The following is a 12,877-nucleotide window of genomic DNA, read 5'->3' on the forward strand; positions in this document are numbered from 1 at the left end:
CGGGTTGTTGAAAGGATTCAATGCATTAACATGTGAAAATCCTGGGGGGTCAATGAACATTTGTAGTTAAATGAGAATATCGGATGTCTGTAGAGAACACGTGCACACGCTCTCTCAGCCAAGCGGAACTTCTTTCAGAGCGGAAACCCCAAAGTCTGACCTGCCGTGCGGCCGGGGAGGCACCTGTGTGCTCACAAGAGGAAGCCTTTCTTGCTGGGCAAACATGGGTGAATGGGCCCTGCTTTCTCACCCGAATTCAAAAGAACAACCCAAAATGCAAATGATCTTGTTATTTTATTAGAGGCATATTTACATTCTTGCTGTTAACTTTGCAGAGAACATTTTACAAAAATCGTATATAAAGTTTGGAAACTACATAAAAATAACTTTTATCCTTCATAAAGGGAAAACATAAGTTAGTTATATTTACTCTGCTAAAAACATACTGAGAAGGAGAAACAGTCCCGTCTGTCCCTTACACAGAAAACGTTAGCACAGGGGACGAGGAATACTGTGTGGGCCTCCTGAGAGATGAGCTTTGTGCGCTGGCTCAGTCGTGAGGCTAGGAGACCCTGCCAGACCCCATTCCGAAAAGCACAGGGGAGCCATTGGACCTGGGCATCACTAAGTAGGGATGCAGCCACTCCTTGAAGGACAAGGACAATATGAATGACAAGCCAAAAAGGGAATGATCAAAGGCTTTCACCTGAACCATGAAACTGGCATGTCACCTAATGCTCATTCTCACACCGGCGGCTACAAATGGAAATGCCGTAAACAAAGCCCAAAGCAGCCCGGCCGGCCTGCCTGGAAGCGCTGCGTCTGGGCTCTGTAGCTACGCCGCTGCTAGCTCATGTTTACCCGGCACCTGTGCACCAAAGAGAATAAAAGGAGACCGATCTTTAGCTTGTCTCATTTGTGCCGAGACCTGAGAAACGTCCTGTCTGGGTGAAATACTGAAGCAGGCAAGCTGCATGCACACTAACCTGAGAGCCTGCCTTCCCCGGCTCCAAGGGCATCCTCAGTGCAAATGCAAGATTTGGGAACCCCAAGTCCCCTTTCCCTGTTGAATGGCTGCCCCTCCCTTCCCAAGCATCCAGTTACAACCAGTGCCAAGAAAACGTTTAGGGAATTGCTTTAGAAAGACAAAGTGTAGAACCTTAACGTTTAGAGTGAAGGAAAGTTCTCCCAGGGTGTCTCAGCCACTCTCTCACCAGCAAAACAGGACCCAGACTCGACAACCCATATGATTCCTCAAAGTCATCATCAGGTCTGTGTTCTTTTAAAAGCAGGTATCTTCCTGAAGAAGCCACACATTTTCTATCTGTTTCAATGGAGCAGTTAGAAATCAAGATGGAAAAAGGTTTTCCTTGTAAATAAACCCGCATCCTGGTTGGAGCATTTGCTTTTATTGGGTTGTACACACTCGGCATCTGGGGGATGAGACCCACCGAGACCCTGAAGGCCCCAGAGTCCATCTGAGGCACGGACTCTTTGCTCCCGCCACATTCTGGGGACAGGAAGCATTCCGTTCCTCCCTGATGCTTTTTTTTCCTGAAGAGAAGTCCAAGCGACTGCCAGCCTTACTCTGAAACGTAAGGCGGGACCCCCGGACAGGGAGGGCCCAGGGCCGAGGGGAAGAGCGTTCCCGGCGCACCTGCAGTCGGGGAGGGCACGCGCGGGACGGGAGCAGCCTGGTTGCGAGTGTCGTGTGTCGAGGAGTTAATCCCTGAGCTCGGGCTCCCGCGTGGGGGCCAGCACGAATCGCAGGCTGGCAGTACAGCCTGTGCTTCTCGGTGCCTCTGGTGCCAACACCCAGCATGTTCCACACCAACTGCTCCACCTAACACGCTCGGCGGTGCGGGCTCAGGCGGCGAGCGTGTCCCAGCCCACCTGGGCACAAGGGCCCAGCCAGAGGCGAGCCTGGGTAGGGCCGGGGCTGAGCCGTGTTTGTGCAAGCGTGTTCAGGGAGGGGACGTGGGACAATATGGAACCCCCAAGACCAGCAGAATGAGCATTTCAGGCTCCCTCTTTCCCTTGTCCCCTCCCCCCATGTAGACATGCCTCATCTTAAATGAAAAGCGAATCACGGGGACAGGAGAGATGAGGACACTCCCCGAGCAGCCGGCTGCAGGCAGGGTGTCACTGGGAACTGAAAGGGCTGTGAGTGGCCTTGACTCTTATCTGACGCTGCAGGGGATGGCTGAAAAGCCACTAAGGGTCACCATATGCACAAGCCCATGGTGACTTCATCAGCAGAACTTCGTGCCCACAGACAGCGAAACTGGTGTTTTGGCAAACAAACAGGAGGGCCTCAAGGCCACAGGACACCCATCCCTCTTGGACCCTGACCCCACCCACAGCCCAAATCACTCACAGCCTGAAGGGATCTGGCGCTAACTGAGAACACACAACAGGGGCCTGCGACAGGAGCCCACCTCGCTGTCCACAGCAAGCGGGAAGTCGGGAACAAAGGGGCGGGTCTGTCGGGCACAGCGGGGGCAGCACAGGGCAAGGGGCTGGATTTGAGCTGGCACAGAAGCAGGAGAGAAGGAGGGTCCTGAGTTACTTGTTCACAGAGAATGAGAGGGCCCCGGAGGCGCCAAGCTGCCAGCGACAGCGCTGGGCAGCTGTTACGAAGCATCCGTAGAGCTGTAGGGGAAGAACTTGGTGGCCTTGCTTGGGGTGGTGGGGTTCGGGCACTCCGCTTCCTCGTTCAGCTTGAAGAACATCTCCTGCTCCCGCTTCTTCTGGTTCAGATCCTCTTCCAGAGCCTGGGGTGGGGAGAGGGCAGATGGCGCTTGGTCAGTCCGCAGGCCACACGCAGGTCTCCCAAAGACAGGATCCCCACCGACATGGCCTTCTCTGGGAAGTTCCCTCCCAGGCCTCAGTGCTTGGGTAACTAGGTCTTCAGTCTTTCCTCTCCTAGAGCTGCCCCCCAAAGGTAAGTACCACCTCTACCTTCCGCCTGTCACCTCCACTCAAGAGTGCCCTGCGAGCCAAGGATACAGTTTGGGAAATGCCAACCTAGATGGGGCAGGGAGGGAGCAGGTGCAAATCTCCTGCCAGGAAAACAGCCAAATGATTCGAGAAAAACCCGTGGTAGAAGACGGAGAGAGATTTAACAGCCAGGGGAGCGGAGACGTCAGCGTCCCGCAGTGGTTCTGTACCAGGGCGCTGTCCTGCAGAAGCCACCCAGGGAGTTTCTTCTTTTCCGAAAGACATGTGGCTTCACCCACTTCCTGAGGTTCCCACCCTAGAGATGCGTGCTGGGACCAGAGGTCTCTGTACTGCACAAGCATTTCGGTGACTCGGAGGGGAGCTCTAGGTGACAAGCACTGTGGGAGCTCCCCTTGGGCACAAGCAAGTTCATCTAGATATATTTGATCCTACCAGAAAAATTTCTTAGGGGCTCTCCAACAATAAGCATTTGATTAGGAAAGGAAGCAAAGTGTAGTAGAAAGAACATGGGCCTGACAGATGTTCCCAGAGCTCCTGGGTTTTCAAAAGAAACTGGATCAAGAAACTGGAAATCAAGATTTTTATATACAATCTCCTTATACTTAAAAGTCGACACTTTGGCCGGGCGTGGTGGCTCACGCCTGTAATCCTAGCTCTCTGGGAGGCCTAGGTGGGTGGATTGCTCAAGGTCAGGAGTTCAAAACCAGCCTGAGAAAGAGCGAGACCCTGCCTCTACTATAAATAGAAAGAAATTAATTGGCCAACTGATATATATATATAAAATTAGCCGGGCATGGTGGCGCATGCCTGTAGTCCCAGCTACTCGGGAGGCTGAGGCAGAAGGATCACTGGAGCCCAGGAGTTTGAGGTTGCTGTGAGCTAGGCTGACGCCATGGCACTCACTCTAGCCTGGACAACAAAGCCAGACTCTGTCTCAAAAAAAAAAAAAAAAAAAGTCGACACTTAAAAAAAAAATTTAAATCATTATGTTGGCCAAACATACCATGGCTGTAAGCCAGTTCCGGCCCATAGTTATCAGTTTGTGACCTCTGTTCTAGGAATACCAATTTAATAATAACAAACAGGCCGGGCGTGGTGGCTCACGCCTGTAATCCTAGCACTCTGGGAGGCTGAGGCGGGCGGATTGCTCGAGGTTGGGAGTTCGAAACCAGCCTGAGCGAGACCCGATCTCTACTATAAATAGAAAGAAATTAATTGGCCAACTAATATATATAGAAAAAATCAGCCGGGCATGGTGGCGCATGCTTGTAGTCCCAGCTACTCGGGAGGCTGAGGCAGGAGGATTGCTTTAGCCCAGGAATTTGAGGTTGCTGTGAGCTAGGCTGACACCACGGCACTCACTGTAGCCAGGGCAACAAAGTGAGACTCTGTCTCAAAAAAAAAAAAATAATAATAATAATAACAGCTCCTACTTTTTGAGCACAGAGTGGTTTAGTAACTTGCCCAAGGTCTCACAGCTAGTAACAGGAGAGTTAGGACTTTATCCCACCTGTCTCCAAAGCCTGTGCTCTTATACACTGTTCTACTCCTACCTACCGCACATGTTCCTCCGTAAAACCTTGTGAGGCTGGAGTCAGCAATCGCTTTTCTGTTATATGACCAATCGTAAACATTTTCGGCTTTGCAGGCCATACGGCCTCTGTTGCAACTGCTCAACTGCCGTTGCAGTGCAAACTCATCCACAGACAGTATGAAATGAACAAGCATGGCAGTGTTCCAATAAGCCCTTACTTATAAATACAGCTGGTGGGCCAGATTTGGTCCATAGACAGTAGTTTGCTAACACCTGCTTTAAGGAAAGAAATAGTATCTACATTTTACAGTCAAAAAAACCAAGGTTCAAGAGGGAAGACATGACTTGTTTGAGGCCTCATCTTGTGTTAACAATGACCCAAGCAACACTTTATTGACCTATCAGATATTCGGTACTTTCTCGAAATAAAAAGTCTGAAGCAACCACATACTCGTGGTGCTTCCCCCGAGCTCAGGGCCTCCATGAAGCAATCTGAGATATGAGGCCACTGCTAGAGGCAATATAATCATTATCAGACTGTCTCAGAATGTGCCAAGGGTATAGAACCCCCAAGTAAAAGAACCAGGTGAACGTTTATTTCCTGAGTCCGGAATCAGCCTATGTCAGCAGGGGCATTATTGATTTGAGTTCAAGTATCAACAGTCCCAGCAGGCCACGGCTGCAGAAACTGATGAGCATGGGCTTGTTAACAGGAAGGTCTAGGGCCCTGGCCAGCTTCCAGCCAGCAGCTCCATTAGCGCGGGGAGGGAGCCTCAGTTCAAGGACTTCCAAGGCCACTACTTAGCTGAGGTGGGCAGCTGGCTCCTGTCCAGATCACAGTTACAGCAAGCAGAGCTGATGTGTGACAGCAGGAAAAACCTCAGGACGTCAGGACACGGGGACACGAGGGGGAACTAGGGCATCTTTCTCCTCCGAGAGTGTAGGGGAATGGAGGGAAATAAGCATGTCCTTGGCCTGTACCATGCAGGTGACTTTGGGCATGACACTGCACGGTGCTGACAGCCTGTGGTAGGAGGCCCTGTGATGGTTGATTTTAAGTAAGGCCACAGTACTCAGCTGTTTGGTCAAACACCAGTTTAGATGTCACTCTGAAGGTATTTTTCAGATGTGATTAACATTTAAATCAGTAAACTGTGAATAAAGCAAATGATCTTGGGCCTCATCCAATCAATCAGTGGGGCCTTAAGAGGAAAGAAGGAAGGAAGAATTCTGCCTCTAGACTCAACATCAACTCCTCCCTGTGCCTGCAGCCGGCTGGCCTGTCCCGCATATTTTGGACTTGCCAGCCCCCACAATCATGCAAGCCAACTCCTTAAAATAAATACCTCTCTCTTTCTTTCTCGCTCTCCTCCCCACCCCCACCCTCACCCCTATTCTACTGGTTCAGTTTCCCTGGAGAATATTGACTAATACAGGCTCAGAGAGGTAAGATGGCTTGCCCAAGATCCCAAAGCTGGACCCAGCAAGAACTTCTAGAGTACCATCTAGAGGGGAGACGCATGCATTCTCCCCACCTCCCTGATACCACTCTAGTCCAAGCCACCGTCATTTCTCACCAGGATCATCACAATAGTTTCCCTGCTGGTCTCTCCTTCCACCCTTGGCCCCTAGGGGATCTCTTTCAAGACATGAGTCAGATCATGTCATCCTCTGCTCAGAACCCTCCAGTGGCTGCCGTCTCACACGGCGTTAAGGCCACACTTACACAGGCCCCCACTGCCCTCGGGCTTCACCTCCTGCCGTCCCCACAGTCGCCACCACTCTCTCCAGCCACAGGGCCTCCGTGTGGCCCCTCAAGTGGCAGGCGTACTCTCGCCTCGGGCCGCTGCAGTTGCTCTTCCCAGTGCCAAGGGTGCTTCCCCCGATGCCGCACGGCCCCTCCCTCATGGCCTTCCTGCCGCACGGCGGGAAGCAGCCCCCACCGCAATCCTCCTGCTGTTCCCGCCCCGCTTCTGGGCCCTTCCCTGGCAGGTCACTCCCTGAGGGCAGACACTTGTCCCTTTTGTTCAGTGCAGTATCTCCAGTGCTCAAACAGTCTGGAGCACTTGGCACGTGCTCCAGGGATATGTGTTACGTGAGTACAGCAGCGAGGGAACAAATGAATGGACGGGCAAGCTAAGATGGCACACAACGGCAGTACCGTGTGATAAGTGCCATGGTGGGGCCGGGACAGGGAGGGGTTGGAGCAAAGAAGAGACTCCCACACAGCCTAGGTGGAGGAGGTGGCTGAGCACCGAAGACAAACAGAAGTTGGCCAAGCAAAGGCTGGTGGGTACAGCATTCCTGGCAGAGGGAACGGCCTGGGCAAAGGCCCAGCAGGGAACGAGGGAAGCGCATATGGTATGGAGATCTATTTGGGTACTAAAATCTGTTCAGGGCTGGGGGAGGGGGGTGAGACTCACAGGAGAGAAGGCAAAAGCAGTGGTTCTCAAACTGTGGTCTCTGGACCCCTCGGTGGTCAAAAACTCTTTTGCAGGGTGGGGGAGGGTCAGCAAGGTCTAGCTTCCTAACACTAAGATATATTAATAATATGCCCTTTTCACTGTTTTGATATCTGCACTAATGGTACAAAAGGTGGGTAAAACTTCTGGAGCTTAAGGGCAAATTCAGACAACAGCACCAAACTGCATGGGTATTCTTTTTTTTTTTTTACTTTTGAGACAGGGTCTCGCTCTGTCACCCGGGCTAGAGTGCAGTGGTGTCATCATAGCTCACTGCAATCTCAAACTCCTGGGCTCAAGTGATCCTCCTGCCTCAGCCTCCCGAGTAGCTGGGATTACAGGTTTGTGCCACCATGCCCAGCTAATTTTTCTATTTTTTGTAGAGACAGGGTCTCACTCTTACTCAGGCTGGTCTCCAACTCCTGGCCTCAAGCAATTCTCCTGCCTCGGCCTCCTAGAGTGCTAGGATTAAGGCTTAAACCACCACATGGAGCCAGATTTTATTTTTTTTATATTGTATAATGAAATGTGTCAACTCAGTGAACCAAGATTTCCTAAACAAACAGTGTGTGATGGTACAAGGTTACTGCTGAGGGGAAGTTCCATTGAAAGCACAGACAGATCAGTTGATTTTACGGCAACAGAGAATGAAAAGTTCACCGAGATGGGTGCAGGTTCCACACTACAAGTAGCATCTAAGAAACTACTACTTGTTGAGCTTTGGTGCATTATCGAAGAAGAATATTCATAATTATCTGAAAAGACTATTAAAATATTACTTCCTTTTCCAAATACATATCTGTGTGAAGTCAGATTTTCTTCATCTGACTTTGGTCAGATCAACCAAAATAATATATCGCAACAGAATAAATGCCAAAAGAGATATGAAAAGCCAGCTGTCTTCTTTTAACCAAACTTTAAATAGATTTGCCAAATGGAAAACAATGCTGATCTTTTCACTAATTTAGTTTGGAAAATGGAGTCATTTTTCATCAAAATGTGTTATTTAGGTAAACCCATAGTAAGTATTTTATTGTTATCTGTAAGTGATTAATAAGGATTTTCTAAATTCTTAGCTAAAATTTCTAAAATAGTAAATTTCCATAAATATAATTCCCATCAACAAAACTCCTTGGGGTTCTTAATAACTTTTAACAAACAGGTCCTGAAGCCAAAAAGTTTGAGAATCACGGGGCTGGAGGGTTAGCAAGGTTGGGTGCCAGAGGACCATGGAGCAAGGTGACTTTGGGAGGTGCAGCAACCGCAGGTGTGAGGAGCCCACTTGGAAAGAAATTCGGGTAAAGCCGGGGAGCGTGGGGGGTAACAATGAACCTTGTCAGGGGAAAGGAGCAGCACCGAGGAGGGCAATGGACAGAGCTGAGTGGCCAACATGAGATGGCGAGAGGGTGGGGAAGGAGGGGCGATGTCACTCAGGTTGGCTGCTTGGGCATCCAGGAAAGGGGAGGTGCTACTCACCACGGCATGGGAGACGGGAGGATGAGTTTGCGGGGGAAAACAGTGGGCTGTGTTTGGGACGTGACACTTGAGGGGCCAGCAGACCTCTGGGTGGAGGAATCCAGGGGACAGTTTGAACATGCTGCACAGGAGGGTGGTCTGGGCAGGAGGATGAAATTTTAGGGGCATGGCTTGGGGGTTGTGGAAGGAGCCATGGAAGTGAATGAGCTAAGGCAGGGAGAGGGTTCAGATCAGACAGAGGGATAGGGACAGAGCTCTGGGGTCAGAAATCAACAGACGGGCCAGGCAGGATGCTGCAGAGGGGCCAACGTCAAAGAAGAAACCCAGCAGAGAGCAGGCTCAGGAGGGCAAGACAGCAGAGGCAGGGAGTGACTGACAGTGTTGGCTGCCACAAGGATCCTGGTCAAGGCCAATAAGTCACGTCCATGGGACTTGGCCACCAGGATGCTGTCACCAACCTTGCCAGGAACAGCTGCATCGGGCTGAGAAATAAATATGAGGTGAAGAAGCTGGAACAGGGGTGTGGACTACCCGAGATGCCTGGTAGAGAAGAGAGAGACAGGGCAGCAGGGAGTGGTGCAGGACTGAGGGAGGGCGTGCATTTGGAACGTGAAAGTATGGCAGGCAGAATTCAAGAATGACCCCCTGTGACTCACTTCTGTAGAATTCTCCCCCCTCACTTGAGCATGGGTGGAAGCCATGAATACGATGTCACTCCTTGTAAGGAGGGAGACTGTCCCATGAGCCTATTCTAATCCCATGGGCCTTTTCAAAAGAGTTTCCTGCAGCTGGTAGCAGACGGGGACGTCAGGGAGATTCAAAGCTTGAGAAGGTCACAATGCATGCTTGCTATACGGAGGCGGAGGGGGCCACGTGACAAGGAATGCAAGTGGCCTCTAGAACAGAAAGCAGCCCCTGGCTGACAGCCACCAGGAACTGGATTCTATCAAAAGCTGAATGAGCTCAGAAGTGATTCTTTCCTGGAATCTCCAGATAAGAGCCCAGCCCAGCCAACACTCTGACTGCAGCCTGGTGAGCCCCGAGCAGCGAGCCCAGTCCAGCCCCCCAGAGCCCCGCACTGCGTCGCTAGGACACGGCGAATGGGTGCTGGTTTAAGCTGCTAAGGGCGTGGCAATCTGTCACACAGCAATAGAAAACTAACGGGAAAGTCGTCTAGCTGGTGCTGGTTCTGGCTTCTCAGAGTAACTTCCTCTAAGAGAAAATCCTCGCAGGCCGGGCTTCTGGCCTGCCAGCACGGCTGAGTCCTACTCACTGCAGTGTCCTCCGCGGATACCATGTGGCGGGAGCCCTTCAGTCGCGAGAGGGAGCTAAACAAGGCGTCTGGACCAGTGCAGCAAGCAGGCTGCCAGCCCAGAGGTGGAAGCTACAGAGCATTCAGCCATAAAGGGTTAGGAAGTTCCCCTCCCTCTCAGGTGCAGATGCATTCAAAGGATGCCACAAAGCAAGAGGTCACCAAAATAAGAAGCCCTCAGATGCCGTGAGCAGACGTGTGTGACACGGCATGGAGCAGAGCCCACCGCTGAGCCCACCGCTGCAGACCCCCAGACACGGTCACCTTCTTGCGCGGCCGAAGCTTGTCCCGCCATTCCTTCAGGCTCTGGTTGTGGCTCTCGTCCAGGGCCTTCAGCTTCTGGGTCTCGTGCTCTACCAAGAGGTGACACTTCTCATTCTGGAATAAATTCCAGACGGAACAGGTGAGAATACCAGAAGGCGGAGGCACTGAAGGCTGAGACCCTCTCATGCCTGTAGCCATGAGGGCGCCAGCAGCATTTGCTCATCGCTCCTTCTCCCGGACCAGAAACCCTGTTCACACAAGACTCGGCATGTAATACACGCGCACCAAACGGGCCTAGAGGAATATCCCAGAACATGGACGTTACTAGTCCTTATTAACTATGTGGTGGGATTTGCGGTAATTTTGCAACTTTCTTCTTTGTGCTTTTGAATTTTGTTTGGATTTTTCAAAGAGAACATACATTATTTTAGTGGGCTTTGCAGTAATTTTACAACTTTCTTCTTTGTGCTTTTGAATTTTGTTTGCATTCTTGTTTGAATTTTTCAAAGAGAACATATATCATTTTAACAAAACAATGAAACCATTAACAATAAACACAGCATGTGCCATAATCCCACCACACAGAGGCAACCCCCACGAACATTCCGACGTGTTTCCTGTCAGGCCCTGTCCCATATGTTGTTTAGCTCACTCTGTATACACAACTCTGAAACCTACTCCCCCACCCCACTGAACATTATAATGTAATTTCTACAGAGAAGGAATGTTTTTCATAATTGTTTAATGCCTACAGAATATCCCACGGTATATACGGGGCCTGTGTGGAAAGTATCCAGACACGGGTACAATGGCACCTGGACACAAAGGCTGGATATTTTCCAGACAGCCCTCGTACTTCTAAAAAATCTCCTTAAACATACCTCTATTTCTGGCCACTTAGGTTGCTTCTTATTTTCACTATTATACATAACACGTGTTAAACATCTGTTTTGACAGGCTGAATCGTATCCCCCAAAACTCATGTTGAAGCCCTAACCCCCACTGCGATGGTATTTGGAGATGGGCCCTTTGGGAGATAATTAGGTTTCGGTGAGGTCATGAGGGTGGGCTTTCCATGACGGGGTTGGTGCCACAAGAAGGCAGCCGCCTGCGATCCAGGAGGACAGCCCCACCAGAACCCCGCTGTGCTGGCACCCTGACCGCGGACTTTGGTCTCCAGAGCTAGGAGGAAGAACTTTCTGTTGTTTAAGCCGCCACGGTGTTTTGTCACGGCAGCCCACGCTAAGATAAGCTGTATGCACGCATGTTTACGGAAACTGTTCAGATATGACTTCCTCCGTCACAGCTAATTTCCTCAGGGACCAGGGCTGTGGACACGGCCAAGACTCGCCCACACTCCCTGTTCTCTCTCTGAGGTAAGTTATTTGCTTTACAAAATGTAATTCTGTCCTGTAGGCAGAAGTGACAAGTCCCTGTTGATTCCTTGATCAGTCTTGTCATAAGGAGCCATAAAGCAGGGGAAGTGGCTTTATCCGGACCCCACGACCCCACTGGGCTGGAAAAGCAGAACCCCTCAGGGGATTTGCACTTTGGGTTTCCAGCTAAGGATTCTGGGAGTTGAGAAATTGGTTTAGTTAGAAATGATGCCCACAGCAGCACGGCGTCCTGCCAGGAGCCGTGCCCGCGCTTTACGCAGGGCGGGGCGGGAGGACACATGCAGAAGGCGAGGGCCTTGGCGGGAATCCGCACGGTGGCATCGGCGCTGTGACGTTCCCTCCACGCCCTGCCTCCCTAGGAACTGCCAGGTGGGTCCGACAGCTGAGCAGTGTCCGAGGTCCTCAGAGGTTCGAGTCAGCCCATCCCCACAAGGGGGCTGTGAGGGCCAGCTCCGGGGCTGGGACCCTCGGCACGGGAGACCCAGGAGCCAGGGATCTTGGAGGCAGGGATCTCCACGGGAAAATGGTCACCAACAGGCTTGGCAACACCCGGACACCTTTCCCCTGAACACCGTGGTGACAGAGAGCCCCAGCGGCAGGGCAAGGCCCTGGGCAAGGCAGAGCCAGCTCCCGTCGCACGCAATCCTCACCCCAATCCTGCAAAATAGGAAGGACTAGCCCCACCCGCGCCCGTTTTAGGGGCGTGAGAACGACGGTTTGGGAGGTGACATGATTTGCCCAGTGACACAGGGCCCGAAAGCAGCACAGTGGGACTGGAATCAGTTCACCCTGGGCTTGTTCGACAAGGAGCTCGAGCCCCTGAGAGCTGACAGCCTTGGGGAAACCGAGGCAGCCCGGGCGGTACCTGCAGCTGCTGCAGCTCGCTCGCGTTGCTCTCGCACTGCGCCAGCATGTCCCGCATCTGGTTCTCGTGCTTCTGCTGCTGCTGCAGCCGCTCCGACTTCTGCCTCTTCTCCTCCTGCTGCGAGAACTGCACCAGAGAGAGGGGTGTCCCTCAGGGGGCCGGGGCCCTGGCTGGCTGGGGGACCACTCAGCTCTGCCCCAGGGGGACGGGTTTGTGCACAGCCCCGGCGCCCAGCACCACTGCAGTCCGTGCCCCTGTGTAACGTCCTCAGCCTGAGCTGGGACCCAGCCCCTCGAGGGGCCCCAGGCTGGTGGGGCCGCCACTGTGTAACGTGACGTGTGCTGGGACAGCATGTGCACCAGGCGGGAATCCTGGGGCGGGGGGCCGCATGGGTGACAAGCTAGCGAGCGGGCTCCTGGTGGATGAGGGGAGGTGGTCTGCCAGCAGACAGGAAGCTGCTCGAATAAAAGCAAGGCCGTGCAGCAGGGAAGGGGACCGCATGTGACAGTCCATAGCACAGCACCAAGCTCCTTCCTCTGGCCCCCAGAGGAGGCGTCACCGTGAGGGTAATGCAGCTTCCAGGCCTCGCCCTGTGACTTGCACGCC

General features: G+C 52.2%; 1 protein-coding gene across 1 annotated transcript in view; it reads right to left on the minus strand.

The window, feature by feature from the left end:
* Positions 1–275: 275 nt before the first annotated feature.
* The window catches only part of STK10 (serine/threonine kinase 10), a 127,604-nt gene continuing 115,002 nt past the window's right edge, over positions 276–12,877 (minus strand). Inside the window, exons 17-19 of the mRNA XM_012765489.2 lie at positions 12,272–12,397; positions 10,010–10,123; positions 276–2,774 (exon numbers count right to left, since the gene is read on the minus strand). Coding sequence (XP_012620943.1) covers positions 2,634–2,774; positions 10,010–10,123; positions 12,272–12,397 — 381 coding nt within the window. The 3' untranslated portion in view covers positions 276–2,633. The remainder of the gene's footprint in view (positions 2,775–10,009; positions 10,124–12,271; positions 12,398–12,877) is intronic.

Source organism: Microcebus murinus, chromosome 21 (genome assembly GCF_040939455.1).
Source record: "Microcebus murinus isolate Inina chromosome 21, M.murinus_Inina_mat1.0, whole genome shotgun sequence".
In the NCBI taxonomy this organism is placed as follows: domain Eukaryota; kingdom Metazoa; phylum Chordata; class Mammalia; order Primates; family Cheirogaleidae; genus Microcebus; species Microcebus murinus.